Source organism: Fistularia commersonii, chromosome 30 (genome assembly GCF_037954325.1).
Source record: "Fistularia commersonii isolate RoL2024-O1a breed Wild chromosome 30, RoL_Fcom_v1.0, whole genome shotgun sequence".
Lineage (NCBI taxonomy): Eukaryota > Metazoa > Chordata > Actinopteri > Syngnathiformes > Fistulariidae > Fistularia > Fistularia commersonii.
This window is the reverse complement of record NC_141313.1, coordinates 8,411,898-8,437,648: the sequence shown is the minus strand read 5'-3', so window position 1 is coordinate 8,437,648 and position 25,751 is coordinate 8,411,898. Positions and strand designations below refer to the sequence as shown.

At 46.4% G+C, this 25,751-nt stretch overlaps 1 protein-coding gene across 3 annotated transcripts in view; it reads right to left on the bottom strand.

The window, feature by feature from the left end:
• Nucleotides 1-11,170: 11,170 nt before the first annotated feature.
• The window catches only part of atp9b (ATPase phospholipid transporting 9B), a 39,217-nt gene continuing 24,636 nt past the window's right edge, over nucleotides 11,171-25,751 (bottom strand). For 2 of the 3 annotated variants that reach the window (XM_086177681.1, XM_086177683.1), the window contains 15 exons: nucleotides 22,515-22,676; nucleotides 22,334-22,426; nucleotides 20,959-21,042; nucleotides 20,387-20,557; nucleotides 20,135-20,233; nucleotides 19,928-20,017; nucleotides 19,290-19,434; nucleotides 18,722-18,786; nucleotides 18,357-18,512; nucleotides 18,182-18,246; nucleotides 16,813-16,921; nucleotides 16,610-16,667; nucleotides 14,349-14,552; nucleotides 12,652-12,684; nucleotides 12,127-12,408 (listed from right to left, as the gene is read on the bottom strand). In XM_086177681.1, the coding sequence (XP_086033807.1) occupies nucleotides 12,272-12,408; nucleotides 12,652-12,684; nucleotides 14,349-14,552; nucleotides 16,610-16,667; nucleotides 16,813-16,921; nucleotides 18,182-18,246; nucleotides 18,357-18,512; nucleotides 18,722-18,786; nucleotides 19,290-19,434; nucleotides 19,928-20,017; nucleotides 20,135-20,233; nucleotides 20,387-20,557; nucleotides 20,959-21,042; nucleotides 22,334-22,426; nucleotides 22,515-22,676 (1,671 nt within the window). In that variant the 3' untranslated portion in view covers nucleotides 12,127-12,271. Of the gene's footprint in view, nucleotides 12,409-12,651; nucleotides 12,685-14,348; nucleotides 14,553-16,609; nucleotides 16,668-16,812; nucleotides 16,922-18,181; nucleotides 18,247-18,356; nucleotides 18,513-18,721; nucleotides 18,787-19,289; nucleotides 19,435-19,927; nucleotides 20,018-20,134; nucleotides 20,234-20,386; nucleotides 20,558-20,958; nucleotides 21,043-22,333; nucleotides 22,427-22,514; nucleotides 22,677-25,751 lie in introns of all 3 variants that reach the window. The other variant, XM_086177682.1, reaches the window with a different exon arrangement.

Here is a 25,751-nt window from a genome sequence, read left to right as displayed (position 1 = left end):
GTGGGGTCTCCAGGTTCTCTCCGTGTCTCCATGGTTTCCTCCAGGTTCTCCGGTTTCCTCCAACGGTCCAAAAACATGCAGGAGGTTCCTTCACCTTTTGACCCTGACTCCAGGATAAGCAGAATAGATGATGAATGAACGAATGAACAAATGAATGAATGAACGAATAAATGAATGAACCCTAAGTCTCTTTCATTTAGGAATTTGGCCATTTGACGTTTTACCTTCAAATATCTTTGACAATATCGCCTTTTAAAATATCTAGACCTCACTTTTCCACCAAAGTTAATCCAAGATGATCGTTTATTCCCATATATGGACTTCTATATTCATCCACTCATTATCAATACCGCCCATCCTGCCGCCAGGGTCATGGCGGAGAGACGTATGGGAATTTTATTCATAAAAAAGCTTTTTTTCATCTTACATAATAGATCCAATCAGTGCATCTGCCCTTTGATTGACATCTGATCAGAAATGTAAGCGGAGGATCTCCCCAGTGCTCCTCCTGCCGCTCCGAGATGAACCAGAAGGCCAATCGAATCTGGCGAGGACTCCAACTGACATAAGGATATTTAAATAATAGGCACTTGAAAGTATTTCGCTATGTCTTTTTTAGGTGGTGAAAAAGATTTTAAGCAAAACGAAGCATTTCCCTCTCCTGTTGTGCAAACATGCCCCACATGCAACGCAACGTCCCCTCCTCGCCCCCCCGGCGGGATCGTGTTTTGGCAGGACCCTCCGTCCGGCGCGGTGACGGTACTTGTGAAACCCAAGTCGTGTGTTGCACTGCGAAGACGTGGCGCGGTGGCTCCCCGGCCATTTAAACTTGTTGCTTTGACCTCATGGAAATCTCTCGTGGGGGACAGTGAAGGGAGGGGGGGCTTAATCAGGGCAAAAGGGGCGGTGGTGGGGGGGGTCGGGGCGCTCCAAAGCCATGTGTAACCGAAACATGTGCCGCAGTAAACACTTCCACACGTCTGCTGTTAATAAATAGCTCCGCCGCTGATTGACTCGCGGGGCCCTCCGACGTCAGGCGAGCGCCGGGGCTCCACGTTTTTCCAACCTTGGTCTGTTGCTGGTTAGTAACTCTGGTAACGGAGGGTCGCTACGCACCAGATGGATCCGGAGAAGTGACTGGGAGAGGAGCGGCACGGTTAATGAGAAACAACACCGCCGTCCCTGTCCCGATCGTTTAGAAACGATAACGTGCACGCGAGGTTTCTCAGCCATAATACCGGCAGCTCGCTAAAGCTAACTGCTTCTCACAAACATGTATTCAGTGGATTATTTCGTGCGTGATGCACCTCGGCGGTGCAAACGTGAGCTAAATAAACACTAGCACAGGGCGACATATTCCACATCGACCGCCAATTATCCATCTCTCTGCTCCAAAGCTATCCGTGCTAAATTAACATAACTCACAAAGGGGTGTGTATTAAAAAAGAAAAAAAAAAAAGAAGAGATTACGCCAATGTCAGGTTCAAACGCTCAGTTTCATAAGTCGAACCCCCCGCGTTTCGTTAAGTACGACGGGATCGGCTCCGAATTCTTTGGGATCCCACAATTCTCTCCATCTATCCAACCAGTGACCAAGGTTGACTCATATTTGCTGGATTTTCAGCTCCCAGATAATTTCCACCCAGAGCCCGTCACTGGAACCGGTCCGGTTACCCTGCTGGTCTGATTTAGTGCAGCCTTCCCAAAGAGCTGGTAGAGGCCTTTACATTTGGGAGTTCTTCGTTTGAGTTGGGCGTTCTCGCCCCACAGCAAGAAGGTCTGCGGTTGGATCCCGACAGGCGGCCTTTCTGCGCGGCGTCTCCGTGACCTCCCGGCGCCCGCGCGGGTTTCCTCCCGCAGTCCAAACACATGCAGTAGATTCATCGAAGACCCGAAATGATAGGCTCCGGCATCCCGCGCTATCCCTGGCGCAGTATAGATCATTTATGAATGAACGAATGCGTGAATTTGAGTTCTCCGCAAGAGAGTCGGACCTTCCGAGGCTTCTGAAAACCCAAATATGGCGTTTCACTGCCTTCCCTTTAAGTTCCCGTCAACACATGAAGCTTACAAGGTTTGGTTAGTGAAATGACAAATGTAGAGGATTAATCGTGAGTGTTGTAAAACTCCCTCTCTGACTTATTCCTGGATTATGGCAATGATTCACCGGGTAACTTTTGAACAATTTCACAATTGTTCGCAGTCGGGACGGCCAAATGACCCGAGTGCTTTCAATTAACCGGTTTCAGATTTATAGCCTGAGAGAATGTGTTTCCGCGGTCCCTGCGGCGCGATGTCATTACCACCGCGGCGGCTGGTAATCCCTTAAGAGTCGAGTGCGACTTTCGCCCAACATACATGGGGAGGAAAAAGGAAAACAGCGCGACGCAGGGTAAACAGCATTCCGAACAGTTCAAACTTTTGGCAGTAAGGGTCGATATTTCTGCCGATTCTTGCCACTTCAGCCCGGTGTATCGGGATTTCAATAGCGGGAGGGGTGACAGATCAGTGGGGGTGGTCTCAATGTCACAAACCCGCACATTTTTTGTCATCTGCCATCCCATAAGCGCCCCCCGGGCCAAAAACCTTCACATACCCTGCCCGGTATGACGTGGTTTGGCTCCAACGGGGTGGAAAAGACCTCGACTCGGGTTTTCTTTCCACAGCTCTAACCCTCAAAATCCAGAGGCAGGCTTTTATTTGTGACCGAACAAAAAACAAGACGGAACGTTGGACGGCGTTGTGAGTTTCTTCACCGACGGCGAAGCGGCCGTCCCCGAAAGCGCCGTTGAATCACCTGTTTGTTTTGGAAAAAACGTATCTTGGAGGAAACTGAGAAATATAATGCTTTAAATGCAATGTTTAAAGGGATACGGATATCACACCTGGAGTACGGGAGCAGCGAATCACGATAATCCGCACAGCGGTGGCGGCCGAAGTGGTGGCGGCGACAAATAAATAACAGCGAGAGCACAGAGCGAAGTACACTTAGCTAAGCGGCGGCCATATTTGATGTGGGAAGGTGATTCAAAAGCCTGCGTTAATCGTAAAAACGTTTTTAGCAGCTTCGTTAAAGCTGCGGGGGCACAGAGGGAGCCGGGAAATCGACCGCAACTCGAGCCGCAGACCGAACCCCGGTGAGTTTTGGGCGAAAACCGGCGATAATGAAACAGCGCGTCGCGGAGGAGGAGGAGGAGGGGTTGGAGGTCGGGCTTTGGGCGGGCGGTCCTCTAAGCGGTAAACAAGGAGGTATGAGGTGAACTCCGGAGGTACGGAAATTCGACCGAGAGAAAATGAAGGCGTCATTAACTCCCCCCCCCCGGCTGAAACCTGGGCTTAAACGCTCGTCATTCGTTCATTTTCCCAACAGGAAGAAAGATGAGGAAAGTAATTTTCAAATGATGGGATCGGTCAGGCGGCGCACCTGAATGTCAGAGGTCTCGCTGAGCGATGGTTGACCCCGAAATACAGAATCATTATGTGCTTGACGTTTGAAATTCCATTTTCAGGAGCAATGAAAAGGACTTTTGTCGGCCAATAAATCATCTCGGCTCAAAACGGCAGGTTTAAAAGATCCAGAACACGTGAGCCGAACATCACCGGCGTCACAACGGCGGTGCGATGACTCAAAACCCCGGAATTCCACTCGCACGTGTGGACGGTCGGTCCAACTCTGTCCGACTCTGCAGAATCAACTCCGCCGGGATAAACGGCTCTTCTTCCTTTCCTTCTTTACCCTGACCTCTGCATCTCCTTCTCTCACACCCACTGACTTCATATCCTCTCTCAGTGCAACCACCGACCTCCTCTCTGGTCTAACTCTTGTCCTCCACCTTCTGCATCCTTCCAGACAAATCTCCACTCTCCCTCCTCCGACCACGTGTGACTTCATCTCCAGAACATCTGTCAGGCGCTACCGTTCCTCCGGTTGATTCATTCCTGATCCTCTCCGTCCTCCTCGCTCCGAAAGAGGAAGCTCAACAACTTCACCCCTGCCACGTGGTCAGACATCATGGCCGGTCTCGCCACCGTTACGTAAATATATATATGTCAAAACACAACGGCACATGACCAAGAATAGAACCCTGTGGGACGCCACATGCAATCGGTGCTAATTTCAATTAGCATGATCAGCTGCCGCCGTGAGGTCAGCGGAGCCGTGTTCCGGTAAGAGCGCGATTGAAAAAGGACCCGATCGAAAGGCGTGCGCGCGCGTCGTGTGTACGTCAGCTGCCTCTCAGCTGCCTAGCAACGACTTTATCCGGAATTTTTTGATGCAAGACACGGCTCGGGTATACAAAACACTTCGGGGTTATGACGGCGGCTAAAAATACATGTGTTGGGGTGGAGGGGTGAGAAATTAGAACAGAGATCAAGCAAACATGTCCGGCCAGGAAACACCAGATGAGAAAAGTCTCCGGATGATGAGGTCATCACTGAGAAATTTCTTTTTTTTTTTTTTTGGGGGGTAATTTATCGCTTTTAAGATTCAGCGGCCGCCCACGAGCGCCGTGACCTGGGTTCGGTTTTGTAATGGCGGGTGTTCCCCGCGGTCCGCTCCGCCGCTGGATGCTTGACCTCTTTCCCTCGTAGGTTTAAACAGGATTTTATAAAGCAAAATATTAAAAATATACAACTACAACATGTCCGTGTTTGAGGTTTACAACAAATCGCAATAAACGTAGAACTTTTGCCTCTGTCTAAAATGAGGTTGTGTATAATTTCAGCCACGGGGCCGTGCACGCCTGGAGTGTTTGTTATTTGTTTTGTTGTTATTCAGCTGGAGGGGGAGGAGGAGCCCCCCCGCCCACGCTTCTGTCTTACAGTCAGATTTCCTGTCTCCAAATAATGTTCTCCTTTTTTTTTTTTTCTCCCCGCCGCTCTGACGGAATCCCCTGCTCTGTTTCCTGTTGTGAAGGCTGTCGCCCGGCAACGGCCAAAGGAGGAGTTTTCAGATCCGGGGGAGTATTTTTTTTTTTTTTTTTATGCAGAGGGGCCAGGGAGGTAAACTCCCTCCCTCTCTCTCCTCGCTAACGGTCCCGGGAGCCGGTGTGGCGTCCGGCCGTAATACCGAGCAAAGAGCTCCCTGCAGGCTCCACACAGCGCTGCAGTGTGTCTCACAACCGTCATGGCGGCACGGGGCTCCACGTGCCAGAGGTCTTGTGCGTAAATCAAGAATAGAGGAGGCAGTGTAACGACAGGGAAGCGGTTACTGCAGACCAGCGGAGTCCTGTGGTTCACACACTGGAAGATCCCAAGGATCCCGCTGTCACGTCTCAAAACTTTGCCCCTCTCAGCCTATGCGGTTTCGGCATTTCAAAGATTTTTTTTTTTTTTTTTTTTTAAACCTTGAACTTTCTGTGTTTTTTTTTTTTTTTTTTTTTTTTTTAATCTCTTTCCTTCAGAACAGTGACAAACAATGATCAGAGGAAGTCATGCGCGACACGGGAAAGAAGTGTGCAAACACGGAGAGCGCCATTATTAGACGGCTGGTGGGCTGCCAAGGGCCCGCCGCGGCCTTCCTCTGCCGCTTAAGTCAAGGTCAAAAATCAATAATCAATTTATTTGCTTTTTTGTGAAGCAAAAGGAGGTACTAATAAACAGATTATGTTTTCAGAAGTACAAATGTATGGGTACATGTGTGGTGCCTGTACGTGTGTTTACGACATGCTAATACACCCAGCTAAGGTGCTTTCGGTTGCAGACATGCATGTGCCTCCTGTGTTGGCATTCCAGCAACACACGCTGTGAAAGCTGTGTTTCTGCAGCAGGATCCGTGTCATCACTCTTGGTAAATGTAAATAAATGTTTCCTGGAACAGGGATATATACCGTAGGAAAGGACTACAAAGATGGCTGCTTTCGGATCCTGAATGTTCACGTCACCTTTGTTCCTAATATCTGAATGTATCTCCCCGCGATGCACTGAATCCATTTTTTTCAAGATATTTCTCATTGTGCATGAAAAACACAGACGCGCACACAAACTGTAAGTTTTTTTTCATGTGTGTCCCGGCCGGGTGTTTTGACTGGAACGTCAAATTCTGCAGATCAATTCGAGGAGCGCTTGGCGATTGCGGGACCTGTGCAAGCTCGGCCTCCGTCTTGGCCTCGCCTGGGTGTCGGCCCTCTGCGGTATCGGCCGCTGAAAAGTCCGTGTCACCGTACAGGTGGTCCTGACACGTAAACAAGACGCACCTGACCTCTTATTTAGACTGCGGACTTGATGAAAACATCCGTTTACGTCCACTTAACCCCAGACGCAAACCTCCCCGACCACCACCACCTCAGACGGAGCATCAACAAAAGAAAACAATCCAGAGTAGCTCTCTGGCAGAGACACGGACGCCGCGTGCCATTTGGAAATTTTCGGTAGCGGGATAATTGGAACGCGTTCTGAACGGATAAATAGATGAACGCTAAAGAGGCGCTTCCCGATTGGACCCGTGGAAGGTGGAAGGGTCCGGGGCCAAAACTCGTCTCCCCCATCGAGCCAGTCGGGGGAATATTATTACCGGTAACATTATCGCCGTCGGTTGTTGTTTCTTAATTCAGACGGGGCGCAGTGGAATTTCGTGCTGGGCCCGGCCAGATGGAATATGACTGGAGAAGCCACTCAGCTGCTTAGTAACCAGATAGCATAATGGCATAATGGCAGGTCTCCCTTTGGCAAGTGAAAAAGCAGCACAAATGTTAAAAAAAAAAGGCAAAGAAATACAAATTTGACAAATGTTCCGTGCGTCTGAAATTTCTGCAGCATCAGTGTTTTGCGCCCCACTTATGGCTGAAATCGAATCTCCGAGTGTTTGCGAGAGCGTCCCGTGCTGGAGGACTCCCAAATTAAGAATCGGGTTACAGAATCCACCCTCTCACCCCTTTTTTTTTTCATTGTTATAAAAATGAGGCAATTTGTTGTAACAAGCGATGAAGCATTATCCTGTTAGCTTCCACAGGACGGTGGGGACGGCTCCGCTCGGAGGAGCCAATCGGGGGCCTTTTGGGCTCCGGACAATTCACAACGAAAACTTCTTCTCTTGTCAAGGAGCGGAAACTTTTCCATGAATACCCTCCATTTTCTTTTGCAGGAGAAACATGAGCTGCCCTGAAAATAAACTCCGATTTTATGGCGGAGCTTTCAAAGCGCTTTAGCCTAGATTGCGTTCACCCATTCATGCGCACACGACGGCGGCAGAGCTGACATGCGAGATGCTCGCCAGGCCGCAGGGGAGCAACTTGGGGGGTTCGGTGTCTCGCTCAAGGAAAGGAACCTGGAATTAAACCTCCAGATTCGACACCTGCGAGGTGTTGCATACTCACCCCCGGCAGACACCGAGGTCCTCCGCTAGTGGATTGAGCGCGGGTCGCACCGTCACTTCGTCCGGAGGCAATCGGATGTCTCACTGATGGCAGATTGAGAAGAATCCATTGTAAATACCTCCAGTTGTTGAATGACAGCCTTCTACCGCCTTTCTGTCACTAAACCAGCGCCAACAGAGCAGCAAATCCTGTTCAGATTGTCAGGCGATCGACGGAGCTCAGCTTTAATTTAATTTAATTCTGCTTTAATTTAATTTGGCGCTGTGGTTGTTGGTACATGATACTGTTGTGTTCAAAACAATGGCAGTGTTTTTTAAAATGTGGGTAAAGCTCAAAATCCTTCTCACATTTTTTATTTCCATTCATTGGAAACACTGCACATTATATTTTACACCAAATCATGAAGAAAGGGTGTTCAAAAAAAATAGCAATCTGCATTTTTCATTACAAACTCAAATATTTACTCTATAACCCAAAAAAAAACAATTAAGATTTAGAATTCCTGTGAATCACTCAACTAATATTTAGTTGTATAACCACTGTTTTTGAGAGCTGCTTCACATCTGTGCTGCATGGAGTCGAACAACTTCTGGCACCTGTTAACAGGTCTTCCAGCCCAGGATGATTTGACAACCTTCTACAATTCCTCTGCATTTCTTGTTTTTTCCTCAGAAACAGCATTTTTGATGTCACCCCACAAGTTTTTCTATTGGATTAAGGTGTGTGTGTGTGTGTGGGGGGGGGGCTGGCCACTCCATAACCTAAATTTTGTTGGTCTGGAACTAAGATGCTGCTCACTTACCAGTGTTTGGGGTCGTTGTCTTGTCGAAACAACCATTTCAAGGGCATTTCCTCTTCAAGTATTCTTGAATATCGGAGGTAGAGCAATCGTCTTTGGAGCCGAACATTCCCGGTTCGATTCCCGGCTCCTCCTGGTGTGTCCAAGTGTTGTTGAACAAGACACTGAACCCCTAACTGCTCCCCTGGCGCTGGAGGACGGCGGCCCACTGCTCAGGGTTCATAAATTATGGGTTAATTGCAGAAAACAAATTTGTCCACGGGGATTAATAAAAGATAAATTGTTATTATTTTGATGTAAGCAAATTGATCCATGATCCCTGGTAGGCCATCAATAGGCCCGACACCATGGTATGAGAAACAATCCCATATCTTGGTGCTTGCGCCGCCATGCTTCACGGTCTTCAGAGTGCACTGTGGCTTGAGTTCAGTGTTTGGGGGTCGTCTCATAACCTGTCTGCGGCCCTTGGAAGAATCAAAAAGAACAATCTTGGAGGACTTTATGCTTCTTGTTGATGGATTAGCCTCACTCAAGCGTCTTCTAATTGTCACAGTACTCACAGGTAACTTCAGACCGTCTCCGATCTCCCTGGAGCTGATCCCTGCTGAGTCTCAGTCATTCTGTCATTGGCTTTCCATTTTAAAGCATCGGAGAGCATTTTAGCTGAGCAGCCTATCATTTTCTGCACTTCTTTATATGTTTTCCCCTCTCCAATCAACATTTTAATTAAAGCACGCTGTTCTTCTGAACAATGTCTGGCACGACCCATCTTTCTTAGGTTTTCAGAGAGAATTGCATGTACAACATGTGCTGGCTTCATCCTTAAATAAGGGCCACCTGAATGACACCTGTTTCCTTATATATTGAACTTACTGCTCACACTGCTATTATTTGAACACACCCCTTTCACTTAATTATTCAGTCACACAGACTCGGGAGCATTCACATCATGAATGTTAGGTCTGTTGGTTTCTCCGACTGTACTACAAGGACTGTACTACCTACTGGTGAATTATTTGCCATGTAATAATATGATTTATACCAAAAACAGGGATTGATTTGGTTAGTCATGTTGGACTGCAATTATTTTGAACACAACTGTCCTGAGTGCAGGACAACCAGTATAGACAGTGACATTATGAATATCATTGCTCAAAATAATCTCGGCTATGAAACCCGAACTGACCGTAATGGCGTCCACCTCAATTCGACGTGAAGCCAACAGGTTTTTAGCTGAACGTACCGGATCAGCCGCATTGAGGAGGGGGTGGATGAACGCATGATTGATTAAATGACATCAGCATGGAGTTTTTAATGGCTATCTGTATGTCCCCAGCTCCTCTCTGCCCTTTTCTTTTATATTTTGATTTACATTTCTGAAGCACTTTAGTGTATAAAAAAAAAAATAACAGGCCTTGCTTGGAGCCACTTAAGTGCTGACTTTAAATTTTCTGCATTTGTCTCAGATTAAATCAAAAACATCAGATCAGCTTTTAAAGAAGTTTCGGGCCTTTTCTCCGTCCAGTACTGGAGGTGTATTGACTTTAATTCCCCTCCCATTACCGCTGCTATACGGTCACTTTTATATTCCCTTTAATGATCCTGCTCTTATTTTCCACGAAGGACTAAAAACCGAAATACCTTCAACCTGCAGAGGAAAAAAATAGGCGAGATCCGGTAGAAAAAAAGCGAACTGTTCTGCATTAGCACAATAAATCATTAGTCACATGGACACTATCTGTGCCCCGTGCAGCAAATTAACTCTCGCTTTGGAAAAAGGCGGCGCGGCGCGGCGGACACAACGCGGGAACAGTTAAAAAATGTGAGCTGGAGGAGAAGAGCGGGCCGAAGATGTGCGGCTGCAGAGTGAAAACAAGGAGATGAAAGAGAATGTTTCGAACATGTCAAAGTCATCGGACCATCACATCCATTACTGGGTCGTCCTCCATCCCCAAAGTACTTCCTCCTCTGGGAAAGAAATTGATAACACATTGTCTGTTTGCTCAATGACTGCCCTCAATTACACGGTAAAAACATATCTTTTTTTTTTTTTTTGTAAAACAAATCTTCCTCCGTAGTGCCTCCATTTAAAAAGGCACAATCTGTAATTACCGGACAATGAGTAGCATTTACGGAGCTTTTTTTTTTTTTTTTTTTTCCCCAACTACGGCTGTTTATAAGTGTTCATTTTTCATTATCTATTGGTCGTATGTTTAAAAGACTGCAGGAGTCGTGTTCCCAGCAAGTACGTCAATGGCTCACCGTGACATAACGCCGCCAATTTGAAACTATAACTTGAGTTTTAAAAAGAGGGGAAAAAGCCTAATGGAGGAAATATCCAAACTCATCTCACGTTGCAATATTCAAATATACACACACACACACACACACACACACACACACCACGGAACATTTATCATCCAATGATCAAGAATCAGGTTGAAAAATACAATAACATTTTTTTTAAGATATTCTGAGCCTAACATCTGACAAAAAGTTGCTTTTTCTGAAGAGTCGAACCAAACAAGGAAAAATAGGTTCAAATGTATAATAAAATTAGAAATATTTGCCTGACTTCCTCCTCCACGAGGCGCCACATCCTCAATTTCTCAAGTTTTTAGTCTCTGCCGCCATCTAGTGGACGAGATGTGAATTTCAGTTGCGGTGGGACCCTTTTATGATACTTTACTTTCTTTAAAAAGTGACAAAAAGAGCGTCTGAATAAACACAATTACTAGTTGAAGTTCGAAAACGTTTTTGCCATGCTCATAAAAAGGAAAAAATAGTGTGCCTTTTTGTACATAAATAATACATAACTAATAAATAAATATCTTTCAACACACATTGCACATTCTTTTATAAAGAAAAGTGACTATTTGATTACACATAAAATATAAATTATAAGGGAGAGATATTGAAATGCAGATAAAAAATATATCAGTTGGCGCAAATGTGGTGGACTATTAAGCAGTGTGAAAGTGGTTGAAAATGACAATTCATAAAAACTGGATTGACTTCAATTAGTAGGGCATTTTGACAAGTAGAGGAACGGGAGTGTTTTTATTTAGCCAACGTTGTTTATTTTCAATTCATCTATAACAACATTATAAATAACAGACATGTTTAGAAATCGCAGTGTGGTACGTAGAGAGCAGGTTCACAAGAAAGAAAGGAGGTACGACATTTCACAGAAGAAGACGGACGAAACGCGCAGGGGGGAAACCAACTCTTCACAGGAATGTCAATCAATTTAAAACACAAGCCATCACACCCTTTCCCAAGTCACTCTTAATACTCTGCATCTCTTTTCTTTTTTTAAAAAAAAAAAACAACCTGTCAGACACCCTAATCGCCCTGAGTTCAACCCAGAGGTGCATCGTGACCAAAGAACCAGCTGTGCTTTAACGCTAAACAGAGCGAATGATAAAACTCATTCGTCCTCCGGTAGATCGCGCTGTCAATGAAAGTCAGGGGGTTGAAAAAAAAAATACACGTAGCATTCAGGGCCCCTCATTTTGAGGGTTTTTTAACATCCAACGCCGGCGAGGCACAAAGACTTCATCGTAAGAAACCAAAGCGCGATGCAATAAGAATTGTGGCTGGACGTAGAGAGGCGGGGGGCGCAGACAGTTTTATAGACAGCGACTCAGAGCCGGGCTGATACAGGAGGAGGACGTAGTGTGGTTCACGTAAACAGTGCGGGTGGAAGGCCTTTATCATGACATGTTTTTCTCATGCCCCCCACAGCACTCCAATTGATCGGACGCAAGACAGCAGCTGTGATTGATAGTAAAAACAACGCTTGAAAAAAAGTCAGAAGTCCACGTATATAAAAAAAAAAAAAAAAAAAATGCGAACAATGGAAGTGTCGCGTCCAAAACGGTATTAAAAGAACACCTCGGATGATTTGTTTCAAATTAATGCTTTCAAAGCAGAAGAAAAAGGCGGACGGCCACCCAGGTGAGTCCCGCATTCTGAGCGTCGTTGCGTTGTGCACTTCAAGTAATCCCAAGTCTCGGCGACAAAGATTCAATCGGCGATTGTTCCAGTGGTTACTTTTTTTTTTTTTCCGGTGAGAAGTCCGTCACCGTGGGGTTGGTTTGGGAAGGACAGTGGGGGAAAAAAGTGGCGAAAACAAGGCTGGCCCACATCCGTCTCAGGAGGACAGCTTGGAGTAACTGGGCGGGGAGAACTTGCGCCGCAGGTATTTGATTATGTAGAGAGGAAGACAACTGACAAGGGTGATGGAGGATACCTTCCACAGGAAAGGCCAGGTGGTGATGAAAGAAAAATCTGCGGGAGAACAGAAGGTCACTGCCGGGTTCGCACAGGGCCAGAGGCCGGCGTTAGTAAAGGGGAGGGGGGGCGTGAACATCGGCGATGGCGGGGAGAAAAATCACATGTGGGTCTAAAAAGTGCATTTGCACGAGACGGATGACAAAGGAGCTGGGAAATGCATGCGAGGACTGCAGGGTGCGGATGGAGCGAGGAACCACAGAGGACAAGACTGAGGGACACGGTGGAGAGAACACCTACCCAGGAACGCTCCGAAGGAAACCCGGCCCACGCCTGTCGTCGGCACGCAGGGGCAGAACGAGTGCGGCGGGCAGAGGGGGGGGGGGGGGAGAAGGTGAGCGGTAAAAAGCAGAGATCGGACAGGCAGTGAAAGAAACACCACGGGGAAAATCCTCCCACTTCCCAGGGTGAGTTAGCTTAGTGTGGGAAGATGCTAAGTCGGGTTGAGTCAAGGCCCCGACTTGCTGGATGGGAAACATCTGGTAAGCTGGGGGTTTGACTCCCAATACGCGGATCAAAATTTCAATTGCAATGGCAATTGAGGGAGTTGGACAAATTCCCACGGGCGTTCCTTTAGCTGCCAGTCGGTGTCACATGAAGACGAACAGAGAGAAAGTAGAACAGAGGTGCTCCGTCTATTCAAGACCAGGCTAGGAAGAGGACCTAGAGATTGGATTATTCCTATTTGGTAACAAACGAAAATACACCTGGGCACTAGGTAAAAGTGTTACTGAGACCTAGGTGCTTCTAGAAAAATAAAACAATGGGATTGAGATAAAAGGCTCATTTGGTCAACATTAAATATGCATCTATCTATATACAGTTGAACCTTGACTTATGAATGCATCAACTTTGACTTTTCCGAGATACGAGCTGTCGCTCAGTTAATTTTTTTTTTTTGCTTTGTGATAAGTGCCAAGATCTGAGTTACATGCCAGCTGGGTGAGCGTTTGACACCGACGTGGTCGCCGCTGTCCGTGAAGTGACGTTTAAAAACAGTTGTCGTACCTCCTACCACTAAGTAGCCTAATGAAAATCATTGAAAATAATAAGCGGGGCATGCGTGTTGTGAACTTGTCCATCAAGACATGGAGAAGATGTTGTTTGTCAAATACCGTGACCAAGAGAATCATCCATGACACATTTCTTGGGATTCGGTGCAGCAGATGGCAACGGCAGAAGAGTCATTTAAAGTCAGTCGAGCAGTTTTTATCATTTTAAAAAAAGAGGTATTCCCATCGCTAATTAAATTTAGAGATTAACTGCAGCATAGGGTGCAGGTTACATTTAACTATACGTTGTAGCATGAAGGATTTTGCGAGTCAGTTAAGATAAGGAACAGAGCACAAAATGAAATATTCCCCCGTCCTCCTCCATCGCTGTCGGCATCTTTGTCCGATTTTTTTGGTATATGCACTTCATCACACCAGTTTATTTCTTTGAGTTCACTTTTATCATGTATGAATATATCCTCAACATATCATTTGTTATTTATAAAGTACATCTTTCCGATTCAAAACCATAAAAAAACGGGGTGGTGGAGCGGATTTATAGAGCTTCAATTCATTCTGATGGGGAAATTTAATTTGATATATGAGCAATTTGAGTTTGGTCAAGGAATGACCAAACCTTGACTCATAAGTCAAGGTATTACTGTATTTATATCCCCCGTCCTTTGTGCTCAATGCGTATTCAAACAGAGCAGTCCCACCAAAGTCACGAGGGGCCGGCGTTGGCACAGTATGCGCAAGCGACCCCACGAAAGCAGCAAATACGAAGAACTCTGCACTGCCCTCTAGTGGATGTATTGTGTAACTACCATGGCGACGTAAAGTACAAGTAGGAAGCATGCGGGCAGTGACATTTGAAAGTGTTTACGTACGTAAAGCGAGCATGAAGGAGCCCTTGACCAGCGCGAGGGGTTCGGAAAAACTTACCAAAGTACTCGTTGAGGAAGGCTAGCGAGGCCAGGTAGCAGCCCAGGCTGAGGAACTCGGCCACCACCATGAGCAAGTGCCACGTCCGGATGGTCAACGCCACCATCAGCAGCTCGGTGAGGATGAGCGCCGTGAAGGAGATGGCCACCACGTGCACGAACTCCGACTCAAAAAGCACCAGGGCGCCGTACATGAGGATTCCACCTGGTGGACAGTTTGGTTTAGTCATGATCGAGATTTCAAAGGTTAACATTTTGGGCCAAACATGTTTTTTTGTCGGTAATGAAATCAGTCGGTCAGATGTCAGTATATTTGGCATTTTATTTTAAAGTTTGGAGTCTATCATTTCAAATCTTCATCCTGACCCCGAGAGGGAAGAAATAAACAACAGCGCAATTAGTTGCTACCAGTTCTTTGCTAATGCAGTGAAGTTTCTTGCTAGTTTCATAGCACTTGTACATCACATTTTTTGCATTAGTTTCCCATCTTGATAGATATTGGCCTCGGTGTGTTGTTGTTCTTTTCCGTTGCTCCCTTCCACAGCCAATCATCTTCCTCCACCGAGTCCTCTGCTCTCCCTCCTCTTCTCTCACGCCATCCAACAGCACGTCCACTTTCCCTCCATCCTTTCACGCCATCCAAAACTAGCAGTTCCAACTGCAAGTTCCTTCCACCCAGATCTTCACTCTCCCTCCTGTGTCAAAACCATCTCCAAAAACATCCAACATTTGCTGTCCCTCTGATGGACTCATTCCTGATCCTCCCCATCCCTCTCATTCCAGAGGAGAACCTCCACATTCCTTTGTTTTCCTCAGTGTCTCTTATGTTTCTTCACCTCTTCTCCACACTCTGCATTGCTCTGGACTGTTGACCTTCAGTACTTAAATTCCTCTACCTTCTTCATCTCCACTCCCTATAGCCTCATGGTTCCATTCATTCACACACGTATTCTGTCTTTCCGCAGCTAGCGTTCATTCCTCCACATCCCAGAGCATGCCTTCACCTCTCAAGGTTCTCCTCCACCTGCTCTTTGCTCTCACTACATAGCACAATGTCATCTCCAAACATCATAGCTTATTGAGATTCTGTACAATCTTGGGTGCTCATCTCAAATAATACGACACTGGTGGGCGACACCGAAGCCCCTCCTCCTTGCCACATGCTTTTGGAGTCAATTCATTTCTGATTCAGAGGAGAGGAAAGAGCCACTGTCTACCTTATTTTTTTTCTGACGCTCCAGATCCTTTTTTGTACCGTCTCAGGCACGCAGAGTGGAAAATGTCAGAATTTCTCGGAGAGCCGGGTTCCCCCTTCGATTCACCTCCTTCGCCTTCAAGCGCGTCACTGTAATGGAGCCCATAAAGCTGGACTCTTCACGAGTCATTTTCCATCGCTCATTTGCGATGAAACAGTTTCTGCCGATCCAACCTGGCGAGCCACGTGGGCCTGGTGGCTCAGCTGCTGGCGGCGGGGCGAGGACTGCCGAACCAACGGCAGGCTAAAAGCGCTAACTTCTAGTTTGCATTAAACAGCAGAGGAAAAGTGAAACATCTCGAGTTAATGGCTTGAAGATACTATAAATTGCAGTTTTTGTAATGTCATTGAAGAAGTCCAAGCCTTCAGATGGCCGCTCATCATCTCCGGGCGCCTGCGATCTGTACTCCGATAGCCTTTCATTTCATCATAACACAACACACACATAGCCTCTAACTGATCACATAATTACCTTTCATACAGCCTTCATACGCCGCATTCCAGGGAGGCAAACTCCGTAATAGATTGGCTGAGATCGGAGTCTAATATTTGCCTCGTCTGTTGCCCCTCTTGTATATTCCTCACTCTTTTTTTTCCCCCTCATTTTTTCCGACCTGGTATGGGGCACTTAATTAAAGAAAACCCCGAGCTGTCAGGAAGTCATGCCTGAGCGGGAGCACGGATCTTTCTCACGCGCTGCATGGCTTAGCGATTTCAGAAATATCGATTTACTGCTCGGACAAAAGCCTGCATGTTGGCGTGGATGGCGGCAGGGAAACCCAAGATACTGAGAAACAGACCGTCTCAGAATCCGGAGAGGCCGGGGGACCTTGACATTACACATGAGAGTTTTGATTATACGGTAGTTGAAAGGCTACACTGATGTTACGCAACGTGAAACCGCTCCTGCTCGTAGGTTCTGATGGATAATAAAAAATAAATGCCCCTGATATTTTCCTTTTTTTTTTTTTTTTTTACAAAGTTTTTTATTTGGCTGCACATCCTACCTTGATACACGCTGATCAAAACCCAAATGAGGAATGTCTTGAAAGACAGCGAACGCCCCTGCAAGACAGAATTTTTATCAGTGTGTGCCATTCACATTAATAGGAGCTAAACATCTTGACAGCTATCAAAACAGGATTAGGACACTGACCTCATTCAAAGAAAAATAAATAATAAATAAGAGGGGGAGAGAGAGATGCTCTACCTTGGTGAGGTCCTTGTAAAGCTCCGGGTAGAGCAGGGCCATCTCCGGCTTCACATCTTGATCCAGGACCAGGGAGAAGACAGGGAACATGGTGTAGATAGTGGCGTACCTGCGGAGAGGAGAAGCGGAGAGGTTTAACACAGCGGGGGTTGACGCACTCTGTGTCCACAACTTGTTCGGTGTTTGGTTCACGGACGATCGGCTGAGGAAAAAGGCTGAAAATGAAGAGATATGGAAAGCGGTTACCGGGGAGACGGGGCTACCTGTGTTTTTCGGGAATGGAAAATATGGACAGAAAGCAAATTTGCCAGCAGTTCAGACTGAAATATGAGAAATAGAGGTGCTTGCTAGAGAAACAGACTAATAAAACTAGTGTGGAGCTGCAATAGTGACATCTGAATAGAGAGGATCCTTAGATGGACAACAAGATCAGTAGCAGTGGATCACTAGTAGATCACGGAAGTCTTTAGTAAATATGACACACTGGGGGGCAACAATACGTCCTCCCGCTTTCACAATCAGGTTCGATAACAAAAACAATCAAATGTATTATTTAATGAATTGAAACAAACACACTTTACTCACATTTCAATATTTGACGTACAAAAAAAGACATTTTAGTTCGATGAATGACTCAATGTGCATGAACTTAAACTTAAACATTTGGTTTTTGTTTATGCTTGTTTATTTTTCCCATCAGCCTCCGACAGACCAATAGATGAATGTGAGTCTCTTCGTCATGACCTGTTCTTTTCCTCATTCGGCTGCTGGGTTGGTTTTGACGTTGTCTTTCTGGACAGCGGTTCATCCTTTTTATGAGCTGAATTGATCTACGGCGCACCCTGAAGACCCTGATCTTCTATCGCGGAGAAGAGCGTGGTCTACAGTCTACAGCGATTCCCTTTCGCCAGGGCATTTATCCGACACAGCCTTGGGCATTTTGTTTCTGGATTTGAACTCTGACATGAGGTCCGTTGCTGACTGGCGAGTCTGCTCGCCCACATTAGCAATGCTGTAATTTTCCACAGCAAAGATAGCATTAGCGACCTACGCCCAAGCTCCAACATGTTTAGCATTACAGCGCTAACAAAGGGTGGAGGTGCAGCTGTTAAAACTCCTTCCCGCACGAACTGCAAAGAACAAATTTCTGTTTATAGTCCATATTTAAATTTACCATTGACCGGCATTGTCTCACTGCTTTGTCTGTCATGGTTCCACGCTGTGCATCGGTGTAATCTCTCCCACTAGAGCTCTTTAACAATTAAAATGCATTAATTCTCTTAACCTGCCATTTTAAGTAATTAACTATAATGAAGTAATTGAAATGAAGCCCCAGCACCAGTTCTCACACAGGCAAAATGGTACGTACCCAACCATGAGGAATCCCTGGTACAATGGAACTGAGGCAAAGTAGAATATTGAGGAAAAAACAGCCTGAGGGCAGAAAAAGCAGACAATCAACGGTGTTCTTCGGCCTACACACACAATGCCACGCATCAGATATACACAACTGGACGGCAGGAGGGCCTTTTCACTTGGTGTACCTGCATGGTGGAGATGATCATGCTTCTGTGCATGACGAACTGACCCAAGGCCGCAGAGCGCTTGTAGCTGTTCCTGCCGTGGACCATCAGCAGGCGACCGATGTGTTTGAACTGAGTGATGGAGAAGTCCGCCGCCAGCGAGGCCTGCTTCCCCTCCTGCTCCACAGAGGAACAACCACTCGATGAAGCAACGCTCAAAAAGTGCGGGACGGGACGAGAAGACGCACCCTTCCCTCGGTGGAGTTTACGTATTTGAAAAAGCTTGTAATTAATGGAAGGCATGAAACATGAATGCTCGTGGAGAGCGAGGTAAGTCAAAACTAATCGTTCAAAAACAGAGCAATACAAAGTTTACAAGTTATTACCTTTCCTTCAATTCCTATTCCGCAATCCGCGGCCTGGATCATACTGACGTCGTTTCCGCCGTCACCTGTCACATAGAACGAACACACTTTATGAAGTATCCGCATTGACGTTACTCACCGATCAGACTCACAGAGGCGCTATTTTGTTTCTGCAAGCTGTCACTGCCATCTTGTGGATAGAAAGAAACATGTCTACCCGCCGCGGGATCCGTGATCGGGTTTTGTAAGGACTCCCATCGTGATATACCGATTATCGTCCATCTGTCAAGCTCATACGACACGATCGGGTTTCTTCCCGTGGATGTTGCCCCAGTTAGTAATCAAATATTTTTTCCCCCTTTCTCAAAGCGCTAAATACAATGTATAGAAATTATTTTATATTTCCCAGGATAACAAAAGAAGTGCAAATATCACCCAACGAGAACATCTGTACAGTATCAGTACAGGCTGCACGTCACTATAATGGAGAATGAAATCTTCTCGCGATCAAACCCAATAGATCCCTAAAAAGTTTTTCCCTCCATAGGCGGAGCTACAAACTTTCCCATCTGTGGCCGTCAGCACCTACCGATGGCACAGGTCCTGTTGGCCGTGTGCTGCTGGAGGAGCGTGACGATCTGGGCCTTCTGGGTCGGGGAGCAGCGGCAGCAGACGATCGCCGGGCACTGACACGCCAGCTCCACAAACTCGTGCTCGTAGTAGCGCAAACACACCTGCGGGGATGTGATGAGAAGTTTACGGGGTCGGTACAGTTGTGGACGTATCTTGATCCTTTCTTTTTTTTTTTTTTTTCCCAGGAGATCATGACAGACACCTTTTAACTATTAAATCGTTCCTCTTTAAGGGAGCGCTGGGAGGAGGCCAGTCTTTATTGGAGCTGCTGGAATTTACTGTCTTTTCTCAGAATGGTTTTAGATGATTTTTTTTTTCGAAACACCTCATCCCCTTTTTCTTAACATGCTGTTGTTGTTCTTCTTCTAAACTGTTTCTTTTTCTTGTCACGGCATCTGGCTAAGAGCTCTACATGTCGTGGTCAGGGACCTCGGACACATAGCGGAGATTGTTCCGCTGCATAAAAAACAGTTTGTACATTTCTCTTCCTCACACAGCCAACTATTTGTTGAGGCCGTGAAGCACTTTTTTATTCCGTCTTTGTCTGCGGCAGCATCATCTGCCGTGCGCGGAAATGTCGCTGTGCTGGAGTACCTCTAAGGAGTCTCCGGAGATGACCAGAGCACAGTCATGCTTCCTTCTGAAGGCGTTGAGCTCCAGATGGGCCTCTCCTCTGTTCGAGACCTGCTCAAGAGCCACACAATGCAATTAGCCACAAAGAACATTTGGGCTTTTACTTATCGAGCACGTATATTGTGATTATAAAAGCAGGGACTGCTGGGGGTTGAAAAAAAGGCGCACCGGTCGGAAAACATGGATGTCTTGGTTTCTGGAGACCAAGTGGGAGCTTTTAGCGATGCACGTAGCCGTCTCGAGTTTGTCCCCAGTCAGCATCCAAATCTGAAACGGACATAAAGGTGACTTTGAACACGACTTTGTCTGTTGCTGCCCTAATTTTTTGGTTTTACTATCACCATACATGAGGTGTTTATGTTGGAATTTAAGACACCAGCCTGAAAAGGAACATTCCAATACACAAGTTTTTCTGCTGACCTTAATGCCAGCATTCCTGAGCAGCTCCAGTGTTGGCCTGACATCTGCCTGGAGCTGGTCCTCTACGCCAGTGAGACACAGAAGCTCCATCTCCCTCTCGAGGCTCTCAACTACCGCTGCAACCTTCAGGGATCGGTCGTGGATGCTGAGCTTTGCTTGGTTATAGCGGTTCTGAGAGGGCAGTTAGAGGAATAAGGTTAGCTGTCTGATCAAGCAGCAGTTTCAATCTCTGGGTGATGCTGAGAAAAGCAGTTTAAATCCGATTTTACTTTGGTACGGTTTAAATGTAGGGAAATGGGTTTAAGAATTGATTGTCAAGTACGTTTAACAAAAAAAATCCATGCTGAACATCTAGCGTTCTGCTGCGACCCATCCTCCATGAACTCCTAAACAGAAAACCAAATGACGGTAATGAGTGAAAATCATCCGATTGATTGTCGTGGGTTCTCTTAGGGAAAAGTTGAGACTTAATCTAACATTCATTTCCTTGAGCTTTAACAGGCAACAACAACGATCTGTAAATAAAAACACGAGGGATTAACTTGAGACTGCAGAGCGGCGCTCGTTCACACCTCAAAGTCCTGGTACTGCTCTTCGGACAGGGACTTCTTTGCCACCACCAGGGTCCTCAGACCCTCTCTGGCCATGTTGCCACACTGAGTGAAAGGAGGGAGTGATGTCAAAGAACGGAGACCAACATTGCGAATTGACTTCTTTTGGGGCTTAAAGATCACATCGGGAAAAATAAAAGTTGTACGTCTTTGTTGATCTGAATGCATCTTCAAATTGTCGGTTTGTTTTGCAGGAAAGCTCTGAGTAATATGCGGAGCTCCTTTAGAATGGCGTCTGTTATAAGTCGGCTGAGCACGGCACAGTCGATGGAGGCATATTGTTACCAACCCAAACATCGATCAATACTGAATAACATGGCCTCTGGGGAAATCCAGAGGACACAGTAAAAACAACGGGATGGATGGCGGTTTATTTTTGATATGAAACGCCAATGAGGGGAATCTGTCCTGCTGATTGGTTATTGACAAGCGGAGTAACCGCAGCCGGGGCCTTGATTTGACAGCGGGATATTATAGCCAACAGGACATCATTAGCACCATTGTTCAAGAATATGACATACTGTAATTACCTCAACTTTATCTAGGTCACTAATTAAATCAAAAGCCGCCCCCGGTGGTAAATGACTCAATAATGCCAATATAATTATGAACATATGCACACTAGGCCTTCGATCATCAAACTGGTGCAGACACGGCCTGTTGATCTTGCGGATGCCCTGGCTGCGATTGCCGTAGACATCCGTTATGTGCAGTGAACGCAAAGCGATTAGATTATAATCATAAAGGGGTGACACAAAAGAGTGATTATCAACAACTCATGAATGCCAACATCGTGAATCTTGCTCAAGAGACTCTTCCCTTGTGCCTCTATCTATGGGTGAGTCCAACGTTTGCTCGGCATTCTGCATCGAGCCGCTGTTGTCGAAAACAACTTTTTCGGTGGGGGGAGGGGGGCACTTCGCTTGAGAAACACTAATATTCAGGCGGTTGTATTTGATCTACTCGCAATGGTGAACCTCGCCTGCCGCCAAATCACAGCTGGGTTCGGCGAAAGCGCTATAGTTAATGAATGAATGAATGAATGAATGTATGCCACCCAATAGGGTCTTGTGCTAACTGTCATAATGATGCATTGCAAAGACAGTCATTTTAGTAATGATTCAATTCTCAATATCTTCCTTAACGCAATGGCGTGTTTTCAGAGTCATGTATGAAGAATGGAACCTTGAGGAAGCCGCGCGTGGCAGGCGGGAGCACTAACCACCGCAGCGCTGCTGTTGGTTAGCATTACCCGGGCTTAAGGATGATGTCATTTAAAACGGCAACACGGCTGCTCGTGGCAACCGTAAACTAGTTAGAAATGGGAGTCATTCACCTCTTCTTCCAGCCAGTCGTTGTACTGGACGATGCTTGCCATGGCAACGTCAGCGCCCTTCATGTAAAAAGTGATGTCACCCGTCGACTCCTCCTGGATTGAATTTAAAAAAAAAAATGACTGTGCAATACTTAAGGCGAGAGTGGGATCTACATCAGATTAAGGAAACTGCTGAACGCACCCTGACGATGATGCCCATCCTTTTGCTTTCTGAGGTGAAGGGAAAGATCTGCAGGATGATGAAGGAGAGGATCTGTCCTGAGGGCGTCTTCAGCTGGAGGGAGGTCAGGTCTCTGTTGACCAGCGTCAGGCCGACGCTCTCGGTCCACTTCACCAGCGCCACCTGACGACAGGGCGTGACGGGGAAAAAATGGAGTCACGTGCGGCGTCAGGTTGTAAAGTTTTTACAACAACATGAAACGTGACCTTTAAATACATTTTTCTGTGCAGTAAACTGACATTTTAAGCTGACATTTGTCAGACTCTTAAATAAGAACAGAGAGCAGAGGTGGCAGACTAATGCAAAAGTGAATCCTTCTGGCAATTCTTCATTCAAATAAAAAAAAAAAAAAAAAGGAATAAGTTGGGCTTTTATAAAAACTAAAAGTGACATTAGTGACCGACCGGCAGGTGAAAAGGCGAGGCGTCAAAGAGCTCCGGCGTCTCCCCGGCCTCAGATCTCTTCTCTTTCACCACCAGATAAGTGTTTTCTTTCTCTTTTTTTTTCTCTCCCCTGTTCCTCCTTTCTCCTCCCCTCCCCAGCAGGAACCGTGGCCCCCGGGTGACTGCTCAGCTGCACACGACTGAATTCTCAATGGCTTCATTTTCAATTTGCTCGCTCAAAGCTTGTTATTATACTATGACCTACAAATTGGGACTTCCTGTTAATACCCCGTCATTCCCCCCTCCCCTTTGAGCGCAGTAAAAAGGAGCTGCCTATATTTACTTAATACACATCTGTGTGTGATTATCCTGTGCATGCGTGACTACAGACAGTCTCGCACACGCACACACACACACACTCCCATGAAGTGAGGATCCTAAACCGAAGCTCGCCAATCGACTTTACCAGCCCTACAGAAACAATTTAAAGCTTTGTCAACTTTGATACAAACCACGAGTGAATCACATGTTGCGACGACAGCGATAGGAACCCAGGCTGCTGGCTACTTTACGGCGGCCACTCAATTACCCCGTCCGTCATTGCGAGGGTTTCCACAGTATCCTGGCAATCATGCAAATCACAACGGCAGCGCAGCTCTTTGAATTTACAAGGCACAGCGTTTGTAATAACGTCATTGAGGGGGGGCATAACTTACAACTTGAATGGGTTTGCGGGCAGATAACCCAGTTATCGACATGTGAGTGAGGGAGCGAATGGTTGGATGTCTCTATTTGACTGTGAATGAGAGTGATTGTTTTCATGTCTCTTAAAGACTTGTGAATGACAGAGCAAATGAATTTGTGTCTCTATCAGATTTGTGAATGAGAGAGTGAATAGTTATATGTTTCTCTTTGATGAGTACATGAGGGAGTGATTGTTGTATGACTCTATCCAATTGGTAAATGAAAGAGTGGATGGTTATATATCTCTATATGACATGTGAATGACAGTGGGAATGGCCCTGTGATTGACAGGCGGCCAGTCCAGGGTGAACCCCGCCTCTCGCCCAATGGCAGCTGGGAGAAGCTCCAACCCCCCCTGCGACCATGAGTGCAGGATATGCAGCATAGAAATAAACTCTTTTCTCAGGGATTGAATGTAAACTTAGCTGAAGGATCAAGTAAAAATCATTTAATTGTGAAATTTTAATCTGAGTAGGACACACTAGAATAAGACTTCGGGCAGGGCAGTGCAGCGGTCAGCGCTTCCGCCTCACAGCAAGAAGGTCTCCAGTTGAATTCCTACAGGGGTCCTTTCCGTGTGGAGTCTCCATGTGCTCCCCATATCTGCGTGGGTTTCCTCCAGGTTCTTCAGTTTCCTCCCACAGTCCAACAACATGCAGGAGAGCCTGAACTGCAGTGAGAAGATGAACTGTTGTACTGGTCTAGGGTGAGAGGGTGAACTGTTGTGAGTATCTCTATATGACGTGTAAATGAGTGAATGGCCCTGTGACTGACTGGCGACCAGTCCAGGATGGAATCTGCCTCGCAGCCAATGACACTGGGAAAGGATCCAACCCCCCCCTGCAACCCTGAGTGCAGGACACACAGCATAGATACCAAAATAATGAATGAATGAGGGTCATATACTGACACACATACTGTATATTGGTGAACAACACCAACCTCCTGTGGGGACAATAGAGATAAGCAACAGGTCCGATCAGGCCGGAGGATGTCGGCATCCCATCAGATAAACTGACTCATCTGGCAAATACTCAAATATTAGTACGTTCACCTCCAATGAGACATCTTATCCACACCTCGATGGGATGTGTCATCTTAAACGCACAGGACCAGCAAGATATCGCTGTCAATTCTAACAGCGAGGCAGCATCTTGGCAGTTTGGGAAAAAGCGGAATAAAAATATGATTTGTAGATATAAGAGACCGTGTTCCCTCTGTCTCCTCGGCTCACTGAGGGCGCCACCTACGTCCAGTTGAAAATGATAAAGCACCCACTTCCTGGGCCGCAGCAGGCATTAAAGGCCATAGTCAAATGCTCTTGTCTGATATTACAAGGGTGAGAGGCTGCAGGAGGACTTTGTTCGTAGCACGGCTGACCAGCAGGTCAGCTGACCCCCCCGTTTTTACCTCGCCGACGAGCCCACTTCATCTCCTCAACGACAGCTCATTACATTAGAGAGGCCGTGCGTGGAGCCAGGGCCGCGCAAGCTATCGCTAACTGAAGTGCGGTGGCCAAGATCTGATGCGGCAGTCAATGGCGGCTCCGGGAAAAAGAGAGGACAGGGAATAGAAGGACGGGCGGGGAGAAGGAACTAAGAGCACGGGGAAGAGGGAGAGGACTCCGACGCCGGGCCACCAGCGACTTCCTCTCTCGTCGTCGGGGAGAGAAAATTAAATATTGATCAATCCAGGCCGCGTGAGTCAATGGAGAAAGGAAGGATGGAACGAGTGGCGATATAAATAAATATACATATCAACTCGGGGAGGGGGGGACGGACGGGCAAAATGGAAAAGAGTCGAGATTTATTCGTCGCCGCGCTTTTTATCTTCATTTTGATCACCCGACACGGTTGGGGATTCATCACAGGGGGCGCGCGCGTCTTACAAAGCCCGTTCATGTCGAAAGTAATAAACCTCCGCCTTCCAATTCGTAACAAAAGATTAGCCTCCTTTCAGTATACTTTAAACAGTTCTTTAAACAAATGCTGACAAATTAATCCTTATCAAAAGATCTCTTTGTGTTCTTGGTATTCAATTATCATCCGTAATCCCGTCGGATTTGACCAGA